At 43.2% G+C, this 20,275-nt stretch overlaps 1 protein-coding gene across 1 annotated transcript in view; it reads left to right on the top strand.

Moving 5' to 3' along the window:
* Positions 1-20,275, top strand: part of LOC126482315 (UDP-glycosyltransferase UGT5-like) — a 165,894-nt gene that overhangs the window by 127,259 nt on the left and 18,360 nt on the right. The window contains exon 3 of the mRNA XM_050106354.1: positions 9,280-9,502. Within this exon, the coding sequence (XP_049962311.1) occupies positions 9,280-9,502 (223 nt within the window). The remainder of the gene's footprint in view (positions 1-9,279; positions 9,503-20,275) is intronic.

Raw genomic sequence — 20,275 nt, 5'->3', positions numbered from 1 at the left:
GATGAAATTTTAGTTTTATGAGAGAATGTAATTGAAATGTACTATAAAATTTGATTTGTTTCTGAAAACAGCATTAAAAGTTTGGAATTCAATGCCAGAACTAATTTTCAGACAGTTTGAATAGAACCATAATTCCCTGTACCATGTATTCATAATCAGTTACTGTAAATTTAGGAAGAAACGGGAAGGATTCATTTGGTGTAGCCAAGAGCAAATAACTTAAAGGTCAGAGCAACATAACTTTGTGCTTAATGAGAGGAAGGAAGCCAGGTATTTGTTTTCATAAACTAAGTTATTTTATCAGAAGTGTAACAAAATGATGAAATTTCACTACAGAATGAAGTAAAATGCAAAATAATTAATGGTCAATATGAAGATTCATCATAGTTTGTTGATGGATAGAAAAGATCAAATTTATGTTATTGGTGTGATACAGTCTTGAATACAATTAGTATCTGGGGACAATCAAACTGAGTGACTCTGGATGGTAGGTTAGGAACTTAGAAATTTACTAAATTCAGACACAGTCCAACGGATTCAGATCTTATCAGTTCAGTTGTAGTGAGTATATTAGAGAGATCCCCTTTTATTTATGGGACACATTATCATAGATAATATCAAATCATTGCCGACCAAATTCTTCAAAATACTTCCCCACTGTAGCATATTTAACTCCCTTGGCACATACACTATGTGATCAAAAGTATCTGAACACCTGGCAGAAAATGACTTAAAAGTTCGTGGCTCCCTCCATCGGTAATGCTACAATTCAATATGCTATTGGCCCACCCTTAGCATTGATGAAAGCTTCCACTCTCACAGGCATACATTCAATCAGGTGCTGGAAGATTTCTTGGGGAATGGCAGCCAATTCTTCATGGGGTGCTGCACTGAGGAGAGGTAATGATGTTGACTGGTGAGACCTGGCATGAAGTTGAAGTTCCAAAACATCCCAAAGATGTCCCATAGGATTCAGGACAGAACTCTGTGCAGGAAAGTTCATTACAGGGATGTTATTATCATGCAACTACTCTGCCACAGGCCACACATTATGAACCAGGTGCTCGATCATGTTGAAAGATGAAATCACCATCCCCGAATTGCTCTTAAACAGTGGGAAGCAAGATTATGCTTAAACATCAGTGTATGCCTGTGTTGTAATAGTGCCATGCAAAACGATGACAGGTGCAAGCCCCCTCCATGTAAAAAAAAAAAACCACCACACCATAACACCACCGCCTCTGAATTTAACTGTTGGCACTACATACACTGGCCGATGACATTCACTGGGCATTCGCCATATCCACACCCAGCCATAAGATCACCATATTGTGTACTGTGATTCGTCATTCCATACAACGTTTTTCCACTGTTCAATCATCCAATGTTAACGCTCCTTGCACCAAGTGAGTCGTTGTTTGGCATTTACCAGCTCCTGCCTACCTGTCATAGTACTTGCAGTGAATCCTGATGCAGTTCAGAATTCCTGTGTGATGGTCTGGATAGATGACCCTCTTCAACTGTGGGCAGTATCTGTCAGTCAACAGACAAGGTTGGCCTGTATGCTTTTGTACTGCATGTGTCCCTTAGCATTTCCACTTCTCTATCACAATGGAAATAGGGGACATAGGGATGTTTAGGGGTGTGGAAATATCACATACAGATGTATGACACAAGTGTACCCAGTCACCTGACCACGTTCGAAGTCAGAGTTCCGCAGGACACCCCATTCCGCTCGCTCTCACGATGTCCGACTACTGACTACTGAGGTTGTTGATATGGAGTACCTGGCAGTAGGTGGCAGCACAATGCACCCCTGCAGCACCCCCCCCCCCCCCCCCCCACACCAGGGGGGTCCACAACTCTTTTGTGGATATGTGCGTAGCGAGCACAGGACCCCGAGCTAATAGCTAATGTAGGCCTCCTTACTTTCCAGGCTGCATACCTTCGCTTTCCACATCTTTCCCCATCCCCCATCTTTGCCCCCCCCCCCCCTGCCGCCTCTTTCCTCCCCCTTCTCCCCCTCTGGGAGTATGGTTTGTGCCTACGCCCGGAGACGGACCCTCCTAAATGTAACACATTCTTTGCCTTCTCTGCTTGCATGTCTTCATCCTTCCTTTGTCCTTCTCTTTTCCTTACCTCTTCTCTTTACCCTTTTCTCCGCTGTGGCGTTTGAGACCTCTCTTCTTTCCTTTCCCTTTCTTTGTTTTTCCCCTTTCTCTTTCTTCCTCCCTGTGCGTGTCTGAAGGCTGACCCACGCATTTTCATGCATAGTCGGTGACGTTGCATCAACTGTATGGGTGACCACGCTGCTTCCTCTTGTGATTGCCCCATTTTTAAAGACGAAAAGCTCATTCAGGAAATCGGAGTCAAGGAAAAGGTGTCGACCTTTGCTGCTCGAAAATTATTCGCCAGTCGAAAGCCCACTGTGCCTCAGGCAGGAAAATACAGCACTGTCCTTGCCTCTCCTCGACCAACAAAGGAGGCGGCCACGCAGACTTGTGATCTCACCTTTAGTGACATGGTCGTCATATCAGCCAGCGCAAAGATCGCCCGTTCAACCTCCCCACTCTTGCTGCTCACTCAATGGCTCACCCTTCATCGGATTCTGCTAAATCTCGAGCCCAAAAGTCAGACACCCGGACTTCCAAAAAAGAGCATACTTGTCAAGATTTTTTACATGCCCCAAATTCACAACCATCGGTTCCTCCTTCATCTAAACATCATGTTTCCAAGAAGGCTAGTAAGAAACCCAGTTCCTCTCCTTCTCCGCCATGGCATCCCATCTACAGCACCACCTGGCGGAAATCGCCCTCGGCCATCTTCCGTGTCGCCGAGGCGCACTGCTGGCGGCCGATCAACCGGCCGATCGCTGGTGGTCGGAGCTGGTCCTGAACAACCTATGGATCAGGATCGTCTGCTTTCGGCTGACTGCCGTTCCACGCTGTCGGTCGCAAGCTCTGAGCAGTCGTTGAGTTGACGGCAGCCTTGGTCACATTCTTCCGTTTTCTGTCCACCCTATGTCCATTATCCATTGGAATATCTGCAGCATTCGAGCCAGTCAGGATGAATTGACGATCCTCTTATGATCCTACTCGCCGGTCATCTTCTGTCTTCAGGAAACAAAGCTGCGTCCCCACGACCACTTTGTCTTCCCCCATTTTCAATCAGTCCGATTTGATCTCCCCTCTGTTGAAAGCACTCCAGCACATGGAGGACTCATGATTCTTCTCCATAATACTCTCCATTGTCACCCAATCCCCTTAAACACTTCCTTCCAAGCATTCGCTGTCCTTCTTTCCCTTTCAGGATACACCTTCTCTCTTTGTACTGTATACATTCCATCGTCCACATCGACACGAGCTGATCTCCTTCATCTTCTTGGTCAGCTCCCCCCCCCCCCCCCCCCCCCCCCCTTTTATTTGCTGGTTGGGGACTTCAATTACCCACGACCTGCTTTGGGGATCTCCACATCCTTGTCCGCATGGCTCACTATTGACAGACGTCTTCCACCAAGCGGATCTTGTTTGCCTCAACACTGTGGACCCTACATTTTTGTCTGCCTCCACGACAAATTTCTCTCATTTGGACCTTTCAGTCGGTACTGTTCCACTAGCTCGGCACTTCGAATGGTTAGCCCTTGCTGATACACACTTGAATGACCACTTTCCATGTGTCCTTCGATTGCAGCCACAACTGCCATATATGCGCCCGAGACGCTGGAAGTTTGCCCAAGCCGATTGGACACTTTTCGTCTCTAGCGACATTCGATGACCGTCACTTTCCTAGAGTCGACGATGAGGTCACTCATATTACAGACTTATTCTTACAGCTGCGGAACGTTCAATACCTCGCACCTCCGAATTGCCCCGGCGCCCCCCAGTTCCTTGGTGGCACGAGGCATGCCGCGACGCAATACATGAGCGGCGACGTGCTCTTTGCGTTTTCAGACACCATCCTACCTTGGCCAACTGTACCGCTATAAGCAGTTCCGTGGGTGGTGTCGTCGCGTCATCTGCGATAGCAAGAAGGCAAGCTGGGACTTCTTTACTAGCTCACTTAACACCTTCACTCCCTCCTTGGAAGTTTGGAGTCGGATTCGACGATTATCAGGCGCGCCTAGTTTCTCCCCAGTCTCTGGGTTCGCTGTCACGCATGATACATTAGTGGACCCCGTCGCAATTTCTAACTCATTGGGTCAACACTTTACTGAGATTTCACGCTCTTCAAATTACCCACCAGCGAGCGTTTCTCCTGAAGAAACATGCAGCGGAGGTGCGACCTCTTGCTTTCTCCTCTCAAAATCGCGAAAGCTACAATACTGTTTTCTCTATGTGGGAACTCCAACATGCACTCTCTTGTTCTCGCTCCTCCGCCCCAGGACCAGATGGTATCCACATCCAAATGCTGCTGCATTTATCATACCATAGTCTGCGTTACCTCCTTCGCCTTTATAATCGAATTTGGACCGACAGTACTTTTCCTAGATGATTGCGGGACGCTATCGTCGTTCCTGTTCCAAAACATGGAAAGGACCAGTGTTCGTTTTATACTGCGGAGCTTTACGCTGTTCTCCAGGCTGTCCAATACATCTGTCGCCATCAGCGGGTACAGTATGTTATCTGTTCAGATTCTCTCAGCTCTCTCCTCAGTCTCCAAGCTCTTTATTCTGTCCACCCTCTGGTCCATTGGATTCGGGGGGGGGGGGGGGGGGGGGGGGGGAGTGGAAAAGAAAAGTAAAAAAACTGGGTGAGATGGTGGAATGAGGGCTGCATAGTAGTACTGGAATGGGAACAGGGAAGGGGCTGGATGGGTGAGGACAATGAGTGACAAAGGTTGAGGCCAGGAGGGTTACAGGAATGTAGGATATATTGCAAGGAAGGTTCCCACCTGCACAATTTAGAAAAGCTGGTGTTGGTAGAAAGGATCCATAAGGCACAGGCTGTGGAGCTGTCATTGAAATGAAGGATGTTATGTTTGGCACCATGCTGAGCAACAGGATGGTCCACTTGTTTCTTGGCCACAGTTTGTCGGTGGCCTTCCATGCTGACAAACAGCTTGTAGATAACATGACTGGCTTCACAAGTATTCCTGCCTTTGATGGGATAGGTAATGTTTGTGACCAGACTGGAGTAGGTGGTGGTGGTGGTGGTGGTGGTGGTGGTGGTGGTGGGAGGATGTATGGGACAGGTTTTGCATCGAGGTCTATTACAGAGGTATGAGCTGTGAGGTAAGAGGCTGGGAGCAGTGGTTGTGTAGGGATGGATAAGCATGTTGTGTAGGTTCAATGGACAGTGAAACACCGCTGTGGGAGTGGTGGAAAGGATAATGGGCAGGACGTTTCTCATTTCAGGACACGATGAGAGTTAGTCAAAACCCTGGCAGATAACATAATTGGGTTGCTCCAGTCCTGGGTGGTACTGAGACACAAGAGGAATGAAGTCTGTGACTGGATGGTGGGACTTTGGGACATGGTGGCAGACTGGAAAGATAAGGTATGGGAGATTTGTTTTTGTACAAGATTGGGAAGATAATTACAATGTGTGAAGACTTCAGTGAGAACCTTGGTATATATTGTGAGGGACCGCCTGTCACTGTAGATGCGATGAGTGTGGGTGGCTAGGCTGTATGGAAGGGACTTCTTGGTATGGAATTGGTGGTAGCTGTCATTGTGGAGGTATTGCTGGTGAAATGGATGGAGGTACTGATGTAGCCATCTGTGGGGTGGAGGTACCCCGGATTTCTTTGTAGGTAATGCCTTCAAAGGAGAAGTATGAGGGCTATTCAGAAAGTAGGGAACATTTCTGTCTGATGCTGCTAGGTGTGCACTGACATGTATATTTTGGTATGTGAATTCTCAGCAGCTCAGTTGGCATCCATCCGTGACAGCAGGAACATCTATGTGTGTCTGGTGTTTCCAATATTAAAGTTTGAAATGTGTGCTGTGATTGGAAACCCTGCCAGTTGTGAGTAGCAGTCTGTGATAAAGTTTTTGTTGGCAATAAAACTATAACCTAGAGAAATTTAATCATGAACTGTGAAGTGTACAGAAACAACGTAATGAGTGAATGTTCCATCTGTAAATGGTACATTTGGTTTAAAAATGGCTGAACCAGTGTTCATGATGAAGAGTGGACGCCCAAGCATTGTGACTGATGATCTTGTCACTAAAGTTGATGAAACAATTCTTGAAAACCGTCACTTCACAATAATGGAGCTTTTACTTTCTTTTCCACAAGTTTCGCGGACTTTGTTGTTCAAAATTGTCACTCAAAAGCTAGGCTACCGCAAATTTTGTGCATGATGGGTGCCCAAAATGCTTACAGAGCAACATAAAGAACAGCGGGATTAATGGATCGAATCATAACCAGTGATGAGACTTGGGTGAAACACACCAATTGCAAAACAAAATTACAGTCCATGGAGTGGGAGCACACAAGGTCCCCACAAAAACCAAGAAAATGTTTGCAAACCTTGTCAGCAAGGAAGTTGGTGACAGTGTTTTGCGATAGGCAAGGTGTGCTTCTTATTGATTTTCTCAAATGTGGAGAAACCAAAAATTCTGTCCAGTACTGTTAAACTTTGTACAGCCTTAGAAGAGCAGTTGAAAACAAACGCCAAGGAAAGCAGACATCTAAAATTTTGTGACTTCTGAAATTTTCCCGGCGTATTTCTTCTTCTAATAATTTCTGGGTATGCAGCCGGATCCCGTCGACATCTAAAATCTAAAATTTTGTTTTTGCATGACAATGCCTGACCTCAAATGGCAAACTGCACTAAAGTATTTCTTAATTTATTCAAATGTGAGATTTTCCCTCATCCATCCTACAGCCCCAGTCTTGCACGAAGTGACTTCCACTTGTTTCCTAAGACGAAGAACTGGCTTATTTTAAGAGTTCAAAAATTTTTTCCCAGTTAAACATTCCATCAATATTGCACCTAAATATATTGTTTTCACCTCGTTTATTATTTCTTCTCGGTGTTACACTTACTGCTTGTGTAGTACTTCTAGATGTTCAGAACTGAATATGTTGCCTTTTTGAAAATGAGAATCTACAGAAAACAATTCAATAATATTTATAAGAACATTGCTACTCATTCTTTCTGTTGCTATATGCATATATGGATTGTACATTACTAGTTTGATTGGCAAAAGGGCTAATTATCTTTGTTGTACATAAGATGCAAGCTTGCTTACATATATGGTCACAAATAAAACTTTTGGCCTATTTTTACTGACCGAAAGCTTCATTTGTGACAATCTTTTTGTTGTGCCTATCTGTGATTGAGCATCTATGCTGTATGGCGAGCAGCAACTTTCCTTTTCATAATATTGTTACTATTAAAATGAACAATTTTTCAGTTTTAATTCCCAAGCACAAGCTTTTGTAGACAGATCACTACAAAGTCTACTTGTTTAAATTCTATGAACTTGTGTTTTGTCTTAAAGTATGTAACAGCTCGTCATTTGCCCAATATTAGTTCTACATTGAGCAACTTCTCTAACCCTGTGATTATGTGGTGGCAAATAGGCACAGGATGTCTATCTTTTCAGAGCTCTCTACATTTTCCAGATGGACAAAAAGTTCTTCTATCTTATTACTCAGTCTTCTAATATTCTGATGAAATAAGCTAACCTTACTTTCCTGTGCTTCCTTCAGCATTTTTATTCCTTCAACATTGTTTGGATCTTCCCTTGTTTAACTCTTGTGACAACAGGACACATGATTCTTGACTCTAATATAAGAAAGGTATCCCCTCTGACACCAGTAGTGACAGGGATCTTTTGGGATAGTGCACACACCAATGCACACTGAAAGTGGTCACTTTTATATCAAATCAAGGATTTCATTTCATATAATTTCAAATTCTCAGTAGAGCCAACCATGACAAAATGGTTCCACCTGGTGTGCAAGCTATATGAGACAGGATGAATACCCCCAGACTTCAGGAAGAATGTAATAATTAAAATACCAAGGAAAGCAGGTGCTGACAAATGTGAACATTACTGAACTGTCTGTTTGATAAGTAATGGCTGCAAAATGCTGACACACATTTACAGATTGGGAAAACTGGTTGAAGCCAGCCTCACAGAAGATCAGTGTGGGTTCCAGAGAAAGGTATGAATACAAGAGGCGTATTGACCCTATGACTTATTCTTAGAGGATAGGTTAAAGCCTATATTTATAGCACCTGTAGATTAATCTTCTTACAATGTTGATTGGATACACTATTTCAAATTCTGAAGATGGCAAGGATAAATTATAAGTAGTGAAAGGTTATATAGAGCTTGTACAGGAAACACTGCTTTTATGAGCTGAAAGCCATGAAATGGTAGCAGTAGTTTACAAGGGAGTGAGATAGGGTTGTAGCCTATCCCTTATGATGATCAATCCATAAATTGAGCAAGAAGTAAAAGATACAAAAGAAAAATTTGCAGAAGAAATCAAAAACATCAGGGAGACTAAATAAAAACATTGTTGTTTGCTGTCGGAAACAGCAAGGAAACTGGAAGAGCAGTTGGATAGAATGAATATCTTGAAAATAAATTGTAAGGTGATCATCAACATAAGTAAAGAATGTGGAATGAAATGTAGTTGAATTAAATCAGGAGATGATGAGGGAATTTGATCAGCAAATGATACTAAATGTAGCAGATGAAGTTTTCTATTTTGGCTGCAAAACACCTGATGAGTAGAGAGGTTATAAAATGCAGACTGGTTATAAAATATAGGTTGGCATTTTTGGAAGCATGGGAAATTTTAAGTGTTAAGAAGTATTTTCTGAAGGTGATTGTCTGGAGAGTAGCCATGTACAGAAGTGAAACATGGATGATAAAGTTAGACGAGAAAGGAATATAAGCATTTGAAATGAGTCAAACTGGGGAAATAAGAAATTTATGGTTCAAATGGATGTAGGTTGCAGTAGTTATTTGGAGATGGAGGCCTGCACAGGATAGTTGTGTGGAAGCTGCATCTAACCAGTCTTTAAATTAATGACCACAACAACAACATATACTTCAATATAACACATCTTGATAATAAACTAGCTATGTGCCATTTAGTATGGATCTATTCTCCATTTTAACCAATGAAAATGTAATTTTTAATTTTGCTTGTTGTTGAAATCGTAAGTAATCTTTTTGGCATTACTTCATCTATGTCTACAATGCAATAAAAGTATTTTCTTCTGTGAAATACTTTTGCCAAGAATTGCAAACAAAATTGTTTCTGCTTCTATGAACTGTCTCTGAATATTTGCATCCAATTGTTGTTCCAGGACATAGAACAATTCATTATTGAAGCAAAGCATGGTGTCATCTATTTTACATATGGATCAACTGTTCGTTCTGAGACATTCCCTGAAAGCAAAAGAAAAGCTATTTTGGATGCTTTTGCAGAACTGCCACAACATGTTATATGGAAATGGGAAGCAGAGGATTTGCCAGGAAAGCCCCCCAATGTAATGATCCGCAGTTGGCTGCCGCAATTTGACATTCTCAGTAAGTACTTGTTTCCACTACAATGGAGTAGGTTATTGAATAATAATGTTTCATATCTCTCTCTCTCTCTCTCTCTCTCTCTCTCTCTCTCTCTCTCTGAATCAAATACAAATAAAATTCAGTTCACATATTACTTAATGATTTTAGGTACAGAACAACAGAACAGCATTACACAATTAAAAAAATTACTTCCTGAAGCTCCCAGCATAGTCATACAAGCCTTCTGTAATGTGCAATCACTGCATTGAAACAGAGAAATTAAATATGTGGCTTTCAAATTACAATCTTGATAGTTTATAATAGAATTCAAACTTCAACTGTGTTAACTATTGAATGAACTACTGAACCTGTAACACTTTCTTAGTTGATGATATTCTGGGTAAGCAGGTAGGCCAGAGAGGAAATATAATCCATTAAACAGTAAATACTATAACACTGTGTGCATTGTCATGTTGGAATACATATCTGAAAACAAGATATCACTTCAGTCTTTCGTGGCAGTTACTATTCATAGTAGTCACACTTCATAGCAGCTGGTCAACCAAGATGACCTGTACTAAGCCATACCTTCACAGCAAAAATCTATTGCAACACTGGATAACCAACTCCAGGTGGTGGTATGCAGTCAACAAAACAAAACTGTTTACATATCTCAGTAAGTTCAGATACTTTCAGCAATGTACAGTTCACACAAGTGGTACTGCAACACACACTTTCAGCAGTGTCTTTGTTTCCTTCTTATTGTACCAATTTTCCTGATAGACCTTTTGGATCCTTTGTGACTGCATGTAACTGCCACATATTATTTTATATATACAATTGTAATACTTACTTTCATTTGTTTGAGAGGCAGAGATGCTTTTCTCTTGAATACACAAAGAAGAGCATGTATGTTTAGTTACATGGTAGTGGCATGGCAGCATTTGAGCATTAGAGAAGCAGCACAAGCTTGGAATGGTTCAAGATTGGGGAAGGAAACTGGCCATGCCCATTTCAAAGGAACCATACTGGCATTTGCCTGGGGCAATTTTGGGAAACAACAGAAAACCTAAGTCAGGATAGTCGGATGTGGATTTGAACTCTCATTGTCCTATGTGCTATCCATTGTGCCACCTCACTTTGTTAATATAGCTGAGATACGCTAGACATGATAAAACACTATGTCACAGCCAGGTGTATGACAAACAGCCATTTACTACCAGAATTTCTCAGCTTATGTGGCCCAAGACAGACAGTGCCCTGGCACTCATCCAGTGTGATGGTTGCAGTGCATGTGAAACAGCAGCCAGGTGCAGCTTTCAACCTTGCTGTGCCCAGAAGCAGTGGTGCAGGACAGAGGTAACTGGACAGCTTTGAGTTTTGCACTTAGGGAAGGTATCATCTCAGAAAGACAGCATGTTAGTTGACACCTTTGTGGAATGTATGTTTCTAAACACTGTCAAACTAGAGGAGGAGACCAACTTCCTGAATGCATGCAAACCACCAGCAACTGCTTATGGAGTGCTGGCATTAGACCCCCCCCCCCCCTCCCTCCCCCAGGGGGCTCAGCACACTTCGGCAGGTTCGTGCTTGGCTAACACGGGCCCCCCAGCCTTCGTAGCATTTTTTTCATTCCGTGCTGCCGGTCTATCCTCTTGCTATTCTTTTTCCCCTCCCTTGGGGAACATGTCTCGTGTATTATTGGGAATGTTCTGCATTCTGTCGCTGACGTATGAACAGTCTCACCTTCGTTATTCACTTCCTTTTACTTTCTTTGCTTTCCCTGTTACTTTCTTTGCTTTCCCTGTTACTTTCTTTGCTTTCCCTGTTACTTTCTTTGCTTTCCCTGTTACTTTCTTTGCTTTCCCTGTTACTTTCTTTGCTTTCCCTGTTACTTTCTTTGCTTTCCCTGTTACTTTCTTTGCTTTCCCTGTTACTTTCTTTGCTTTCCCTGTTACTTTCTTTGCTTTCCCTGTTACTTTCTTTGCTTTCCCTGTTACTTTCTTTGCTTTCCCTGTTACTTTCTTTGCTTTCCCTTTTACTTTCTTTGCTTTCCCTTTTACTTTCTTTGCTTTCCCTTTTACTTTCTTTGCTTTCCCTTTTACTTTCTTTGCTTTCCCTTTTACTTTCTTTGCTTTCCCTTTTACTTTCCCTTTTACTTTCTTTGCTTTCCCTTTTACTTTCCCTTTTACTTTCTTTGCTTTCCCTTTTACTTTCTTTGCTTTCCCTTTTACTTTCTTTGCTTTCCCTTTTACTTTCTTTGCTTTCCCTTTTACTTTCTTTGCTTTCCCTTTTACTTTCTTTGCTTTCCCTTTTACTTTCTTTGCTTTCCCTTTTACTTTCTTTGCTTTCCCTTCTCCTTTCGTTCCTCTGCTTCAGCATTTCAGGATCCTCCTTTTTCTTTTTCCTCCGTGTGTGCTCCCGAAGGCCGGCCCACTTGTCTGATGTATAACAGGTGACTGGGTAATTCGTAATTCCCAGCCCGGGTCGACAGGTAGGGTTCGCATGTACCCCCCATGGTACAGACCAGACCCAGGGAGGGGTGACTGCCTAAGTTTCAACCTTCCCCAATTGCTGATTAGTCCCTCTGTCAGGTGTTCCGGAGGTGTGACCTGAGGTGTGAACAATCACCCAAGGTGGGTGCACCCCCTTGTGCAGGGGGGCCCCCAGTTGGGAGCAGCACACCATCGTAGATGCTGGCAGTCGTGGGGGAATTCCTCACGATCAGTTAATCATCTTCCCACTGTGTACAAAATGTAAATGTAATGAGGCTAATGATTCAAAGAACCTTCCCACTGCACCACGGTTCCTCGTGGTCTTGCATACTGAAGACCGTCAGTCCTTCGCCACAGTAAATCTGTTTATTATTAACAAAGGTGTTGATGCAATTGCTGGCCCTGTGAAATCCTGCTCTCGATTATTGAATGGCACTTTGCTCTTGGAGACGGCTTCTGATGCTCAAGCACAACTACTGCTTGCTGCCTCGCTTCTCCACAGTTACCCTGTTCGTGTCAAGGCCCATAGAACTTTGAATTTTTCCCATGATGTAATTTACACAAAGCTGCTAGACAGTCTAACCCAGGCTAAAATTCAATCTTAACCCTTTGATCCAGGGTGTCATTGCCATCCATTGTGTATTTAGTACCCACCCTCACTCTCTTCCTCACATTTGATAGTGGTGCTTCCGTCCAAGCTCAAAACAGGCTATGCAGTTAACACAGTCCAGCCGTACATTCTGAATCTGATGTGCTGCTACCAGTGTCATTGCTGCCTTCAGCTTACTGGGCAGCTACCTCACCCATGTTTGCTACTGGGTGACTTTAATGCACATCATCCTCTTTGGGGTTTCTCCCAGGACCTGTCAGAGAGGTGCCCTCTTGGCTGACCATCTTAACCAACTTAACCTTTTCTGCCTTAACACTGGAGCACCCACTTTCCTTTCTAATTCCTCGCATACCTATTCCCATTTGGACTTACCATTTTGCACTGCTCAGCTTGCCCTTTGTCTTCAGTAGTCCGTTCTTTCTGACACCTACTCGAGCGACCATTTCCTGTATGCTCTCCATTTGCTGACTACTACCCCATCAGCATGCATGCCCAAATGGCAGCTTACAAGGGCTGACTGGCAGCTTTACTCTACCCTGGCGACCTACGCAGAACAAGATTTCCCCACATGTGATGACCAAGTGGACTGCCACACCGAAGTTATCCTTACTGCTGTAGAACATTCCATTTCTCACACTTAATCATTACCACGTCGTGTCCCAGTCCCTTGGTGGACTGAGGCATGGCACGATGCAGTTCGTGCATGGACACATCCTCTCCATGTTTTTAACCGACACCCTACAATGGAAAACTGCATTCATTATAAACAAATGCTTGCAAAGTCTCGTTGCATTCTTCTGGATAGCAAAAGAGCTATCTGGATTTCATTCACTATTTCTTTTAACAGTTTCACACCTTCCTCTGTTGTGTGGGCCAATGTCCAACGGCTCTCCGGGACCAAGATTCATTGCCCAATTTACGTCCTGACAGTAGCTGACGATATCATTGTGGACCCTATTGCTATCTCCAATACCTTGGGCTTCCATTTTGTGGAAGTTTCTAGATCTTCCCATTATCACCCTGCCTTCCTCCATTGGAAACAAGTGGAGGAGGCTCGGGTCATACCCTTCGCTTCTTCGAATTGTGAGTGCTACAATGCCACTTTTACTATGAGGAGCTAGATCATGCTCTCAGTTCATCCCGATCCTCCGCCCCAGGGCCAGACACCATCCACATTGATATTCCACCATTCTCTTGCAGTCAAGCACTTTCTGCTTAACACAAACAAGCGTATCTGGACAGAGGGCACATTTACCGGATGATGGTGTGAAGCCACTATCATACCCATACCTAAGCCCGGTAAGGACAAAAACCTTCCTTCTTGCTACTGCCTCATCTCTCTTACCAGCAGCATTTGCAAGGTGATGGAATGTATGATTTATGCCTATCTGGTGTGGTGGCTCGAGTCTTGCAATTTATTAATTAATGCACAGTGTTCATTTAGAGCGTAGTGTTCTGCAGTTGCCCGTCTTGTTACTTCGTCCACCCATGTCATGAACGGTTTTCTGTGGAAATCCCAGACTGTGGCCGGGTTTTTCGACATGGAGAAGGCCTATGACACCTGCTGGAGAACTGGTATCCTCCATACTTTCTACACATGGGGCTTCTGTGGGGTGCCTTGCCTGTTTCCTTTGGGCATTTTTACAAGACAGAGTTTTTCAAGGTGCATGTGGGTTCTGCCTCGTCGGACACTTTTATTCAGGAAAGTGGTGTGCCTCAGTGTTCCGTCCTGAGCATCATCCTCCTTGCTTTTGACATTAACCCTATAGAGGCCTGTCTCCCGATGTATACCTCCAGCTCCCGTTTTGTTGACAATTAGGGGGTGTCATCAGATGGGGCACGGATACTTCATCGAATTTATGATCATATCACTGCAGATCAGTATGTGCACATCATGAAACATACAATGGTGCCAAACTTGAGAGTGTACTATTTCAGTAGAGTCGTCCAGTTCCAGCAAGACCACTCATCAGTTCATATGGGTCGACTCATTCAGCAATAGTTTTCATAACAAGCTGACATTGATCTGATTGACTAGCCTGTTTGAGTGCCAGACTTGAATCCTACTGAAAATTTGTCGGCCAAAATGAAGTGTCACATGAACTTAGACTGGCTGACACCATCCCCATGGCTGGCCAGGGTGGCCAAGCGGTTCTAGGTGCTACAGTCCGGAACCGCGCAACCGCTACGGTCACAGGTTCAAATCCTGCCTCGGGCATGGATGTGTGTGATGTCCTTAGGTTAGTTAGGTTTAAGTAGTTCTAAGTTCTAGGGGACTGATAACCTCTGAAGTTAAGTCCCATAGTGCTCAGAGCCATTTGAACCATTTTTTGAACCATCCCCATGCTCACCTGACCAACTGTGGGATCTGGTGTTGGAAACATGGAAGTGTGTTTGATGATGAGACATGTGTGACCACCTGCATGCCACCTTCAATGAGGCAGGCAATTTATGCTAATGGTGGCTGGATATCATTCTAGCCTCATACCTGAAGCGAAACTTTCCTTGTCTTGCATTACTCGTCTTTGTCATAATTGTGTGTTTGTTAGTGGAAATCTGTGGAATCATTGTACTTTTCATTTTATTTATTGAACTAGCTTACAAACCCAGCATTGCCCAAATATTTCTTTGCCAATTTTCTATTAGACACAAAAATAAAAAGTGAACTTCATTTGTAGTGAAGTACTGAAGAAATTAAATTTCCATGAGCTCATGAAAACACTTCTGAAACAAAGAAAAAGTCATACAAAGAAATAGGCATAATGTACAAATGTATAAGTACAGCATACAAATAAGGAAACATGATCCCAGACAATTTCTGTACACTTGGTGCAGGTGCTTCGTGTGTCTACAATACAATTTTTACAAACATCTGTATAGTATCACCTCTCCATAGCTAATAGAAAGCTTTGATTTTGTACAACCATTTACACTTAACAGTTGAAAGCTGTCAAAGGTGCAGCCAGGTGTCAGATGTTCTTGAGTTGACTCAGTTGTAGGGGTGTCTCAGTAGTTAATAATAAATGTATTAAACATAATGCCTGTCCCCCCCACACGCACACACATGCGCACTCTCATAATATGTATGGATTACTACTATTTAATACATGTAAATATGAAAAAAGTAGAAACAAGCTAATTCAAATGGAAATAATGGGTGTCCTAATATGGGAACATCAGAGAAAACACTAAATATTGACCAATATAAGAACAGGTAACCATAAAGTAATTATGTTGTTGTGCTTAGTGCCTCTCTAACATTTTCTGTGTTTATTATGTAAAAGAAATGCAGTCAGGGTATGCAAAAGCCCTTTTTCAATTCAAAATTCTTTAGGAGGCCAAGGATAGCATTCCACATACTTAGACCATGTCTCTACCAGTCTTCAGAGGCACGACCACTGCAGAATATGCAGCATCGTCTTCAGGTGGCACACTTGAAGGATTGTTCTCAGTTAAGTTCGTATCAGACTCCGAATGACTGGAAGATTGTTACCTGTCTCTCTCTCTCTCTCTCTCTCTCTCTCTCTCTCTCTCTCTCCAATCCCCCCCCCCCCCCCCTCGCCTCCCCTCCTCCTTTTTTTCTTTTCATGAACAAAACTTTCGCTTCAGTCTCCCTTGATTCTACAGCAGCGTTTTCTTTGAATTATTTCAAAGGTCATGGAGAATATATTAACTACTCAACAGATTGACTGTGCTAATTTACTATCGCTGATGGCTCTTCATGTGACTTGCTGATTTTTGTACCTGGCTGGATATCTTTTGCCCTCATATTTACTCAGTTGTTTGCATCTTGTAGGTCAAACTCCTGGGGTACTGAATAGTCATTGCCTCTTAAGTATACCCCTGTTATCGGGGAAAAGTACATTCAGAGCATTTTTTTATTTTTCTTGCTCTCAAGTAGACCACTCCAAATAACCTTGTAATTATAAATGAGATTGCCTAGGTTATTTATTCACAAGGTTTCCATTTCTTGGAGATGACCCATTTTAAAGGGGACCAAGAATTCCACCCAAGAGGCTGCATTTTGTGTGCTGAATGGAGTAATGATGTGGACGTGGAGGTGATGTGGACGTGGTTTTCTCTTGCTTTGTGTCCTATGCCTATAAAGTATTAGCACATCAAGATCACCAACAAATGGCTTCTAAAAATTCATAAAATTGTCAAACCATTTAGTAAAAGTATGAGCTACTAGCATGACAGGCTGAAGGTATAAGAGATAGTGTGTCCCAATATGCAATACTGTCACATATTAGGATACCCATGGTATCGAAAATCAGGAATTGGCCATCAGTGTTTGAAACCTAGCCTCATAGTAATGCTGCTTGGTTTGAAGGACAATTAATTAGAATGAATGAAAGAGAATTTTGCAAAGAAAGTAATCATATTAATATAGATGAAACAGCTACTAAACTTCAAATATTATTGCCCCACAAGCACATACACCCAAACTTGAAATTAACACTTCCAAAATCAAGGATTCTTGACAATGTTTTATTGTCATGCTCTGTGCCTCAGATACTGGGAGGACTAAGTTCTGATACTTCCTAACAAAGCTGAGCACTTAATTTAATCAGAATCTAGCTGTCTCATATTAGCAAATTCTTTCCTCCAAATGCAAAATCATTTTCAGTAATGATAGTATCATTTGGCTAAATTAAAAAATGTTAAATTAGAAAATGGTCATTTTTCTCAAATTAAATTTTAATTACACCAAGGCAAAGTGTAGTGCATTCAGTCATCTGGATCATGTAGTTCCATAACTGCAGGCCAGCAATTTTATGAGTTCTAGTTTTCCTTGAATACTAGGGGGAAACAAATCATAATTTCCATTGTAAAACCATATTGTATGCTTCTTCTGTCAACTGTAAGGTCGAGCTACCTTGTACCTACTTATCTCTTTTGGACCATTATACATATAAAACCAAATTGTAATAAATTCATTCATGCAGAATTTAAACATTACAGTGAATGGTGGAACTTGTTTTTCCCAGTGTAGTTGTAATTTTACTTACAGAGCGAACTTTGAGCTGCTCATTAAGCATTTATTTTCTCATACTCAGTTTCATCTTAATGATTTTTTTCTGTTGTCTGGTTTCCCATTCTGTCTGCCACTTCTGTGAATAATTTTATGTGTACAGACAAAACTTTTTCTTTGGCAACTCAATTTAGACCTGATTGTGTTTGAAATTTTGTGAGATATTTGACTGATCTAAAATCACTTACTCCCAAAAAGATAAAGTATTATCTTTTATATAAAACAAATGCTCTCAAAATAATTTGGACACATTTTGTTAAAATTTCTTGAATTTTGTGATATAGTTGTTCTTAGCTCCTAAAACGTTATTTCTCTTAAAGACTACAAAACTATGCACCAATGTTGTACTCATCAAGTCAAGAGAAGCTACCACAGAAAGGCTGTTGGTACAGTCAGTGACAGAATTTGAGAGACCCCTTGCCTCTTCATTACACTGAACTGCCCAGCATTACTGTCTATTGAAACAACACAACATCCAAGGAGATGAAGTGCCACCAATATATTGTCTAAAAGCATGAAGTCAAGAAAACTATCAGGGAAATGTCAGTTCTAAATGATGATCCCTCTGGGTCCAGGGATTAGAATAGGCCCAAGGTATTCCTGCCTGTCATAAGAGGTGACTAAAAGGAGTCTCACATGCTTCGGCCTTTATGTGATGGTCCCGTGTAGGTTTTGATCTCCATTCTTCCAATTTGAGAAGGGCACCTTACATGGTGCATCATGTCCATCATGTACTGAGACCTCTCACATCCTTCATTGATGTGGATCTGCACTTCTGCCCATTCTCCAGCTGTTGGGCAGGGTCAGCCTCCTGGGTGCATTTTCCTCCATCCACTGTGCATTATCGTTTTCTGCGCTGACAGTGCTAATGGACTGTTTTGTACCTGATATCCAGCACAGTAGGCAGTCCATTGTGGTGGGGCTGCCATGTATCCTGTTGCTTGCAGCCCCCTGACCCCACAGGGATTGCACTGCTGATGCCTGCACTGTTAACTCCCGACGTACGCCAAGTAGGAGGTGCCCATCCCCCTGGGGCATCGGGACTCCCAGCAGTGGCCATTCGGGAAGGTGGCTTTTGCTGTGGCTGGGTGGTGTCCATGGAGAGGGCCCCTGGTCAGAGTGGGTGGCATCAAGGTGGATGACACACCTCGAAGCTTAGTACATCATCTCTTGCTGGTGGTCACACACCAGCAGTCTCTAAACAATCAAGGTTTAACTTCAATGCTAAGAAATATGACCCCAAATCATTCCCCACCCCTTGGCCATGGGAGGAATGACAGGCTAAGGATGGCAGCGAAGCTTGCTCACACTGGTACCTCGTATGTATGAGAGTTGTTGGGAATCTTTGTCAATGAAACCTCCATTTTTTGTGGAGCATTTAGAGGACAAGTTTGGGGAAGTGGAGGGCTTGTCCAAAATTCGGTCAGGGTCAGTCTTGATAAAGACAGCATCCTCTGCCCAGTCATGGGCACTACTCACCTGTGACAACCTGGGGGATATTTCTGTTTCAATAATGTCCCATAAGAGCTTAAATATGGTCCAGGGTATGATATTTCAGAGGGATCTTCTTTTGCAGTCTGACGATGAGCTGCGCACCAATTTAGAGCAGTGAGGTGTCCATTTCATCTGGCACATCCACCGGGGTCGGAGGGATAATCAGGTTGCCATTGGTGCCTTCATCTTGGCCTTCGAGGGTGACACATTACCCAAGAAGGTCAAGGTGATGGATGGTCTACCACTGTGATGTCACGCCATATATCCCTCCCCTGATGCAGTGCTTTAAGTGCTGGAAGTTAAGACAAATGTCTTCCTGCTGCACTTACAGTTCACCTGCCAGGATTATGGATGTTCTTCACATCCAAATACTCCCTGTGCCCTGCCTCCGATCTGGGTCAACTGCAGAGAGCACTATTCACCTTGCTTGCCAGACTGCAGGATTCTCCAGAAAGAAAGAAAAATAATGGAATATAAGACCCTGGACCAACTGACCTACTGAGTCTAAGAGAAAATATGAGAGGCTGCATCCTGTGCATATGATGTCAACCTATGCCGCCGCTATGACTACGGTTCTACCATTTTCTGTTCTGCCGCGTACACTTGGCTCTCAGAGCCGTTGGACTCCATCTGCTCCCTTGATTGTGGGGGGACACTTCCCTCTCTGTTGCTCCTGCACAACCCACTTCAGGAGCAACCCCCCCCCCCCCCCCCCCAAAGAAGAAGTAAAAAAAAAATTAATCAGGGACATCAGTCCCCACTTCCCAGCCAGAGGAGTGTAAGTCATCTTCAGTTCCTCTCGCCAGGAAGGGATCCCTTGGGACACTCCCTTCCCAGGTTCCTACCAGTGGCGAAGCTGACACCTGCCAGTGGCTGAAGCAACTGCAGGCAGCAGGCAGCTGGTTGTAGAGCTTCACGGTCCTCCCCAGTCCCTGAGAGACTGATCAGTGAAGTCCTCCCAACTGGGCAAACCTAAGGAGCAGCAAGAGAAACCTAAAAAGAAAGAGACCCACAAGAACCAAGGCACTGCAATGGCACCCACACCACCACTACCTATAAGCTCTGTGGCTGAGGATGAAGTGGAGATTCTGGCATCCACGGAGGACCTAGATCTCGCTGGACCCTCGGACACATTAGATATTGATCGCACAGGTACCCAT

Source organism: Schistocerca serialis, chromosome 5, assembly GCF_023864345.2.
Source record: "Schistocerca serialis cubense isolate TAMUIC-IGC-003099 chromosome 5, iqSchSeri2.2, whole genome shotgun sequence".
NCBI lineage: Eukaryota > Metazoa > Arthropoda > Insecta > Orthoptera > Acrididae > Schistocerca > Schistocerca serialis.
The sequence above is the reverse complement of the archived record's forward strand: the minus strand, read 5'-3'. Positions and strand labels throughout refer to the sequence as shown.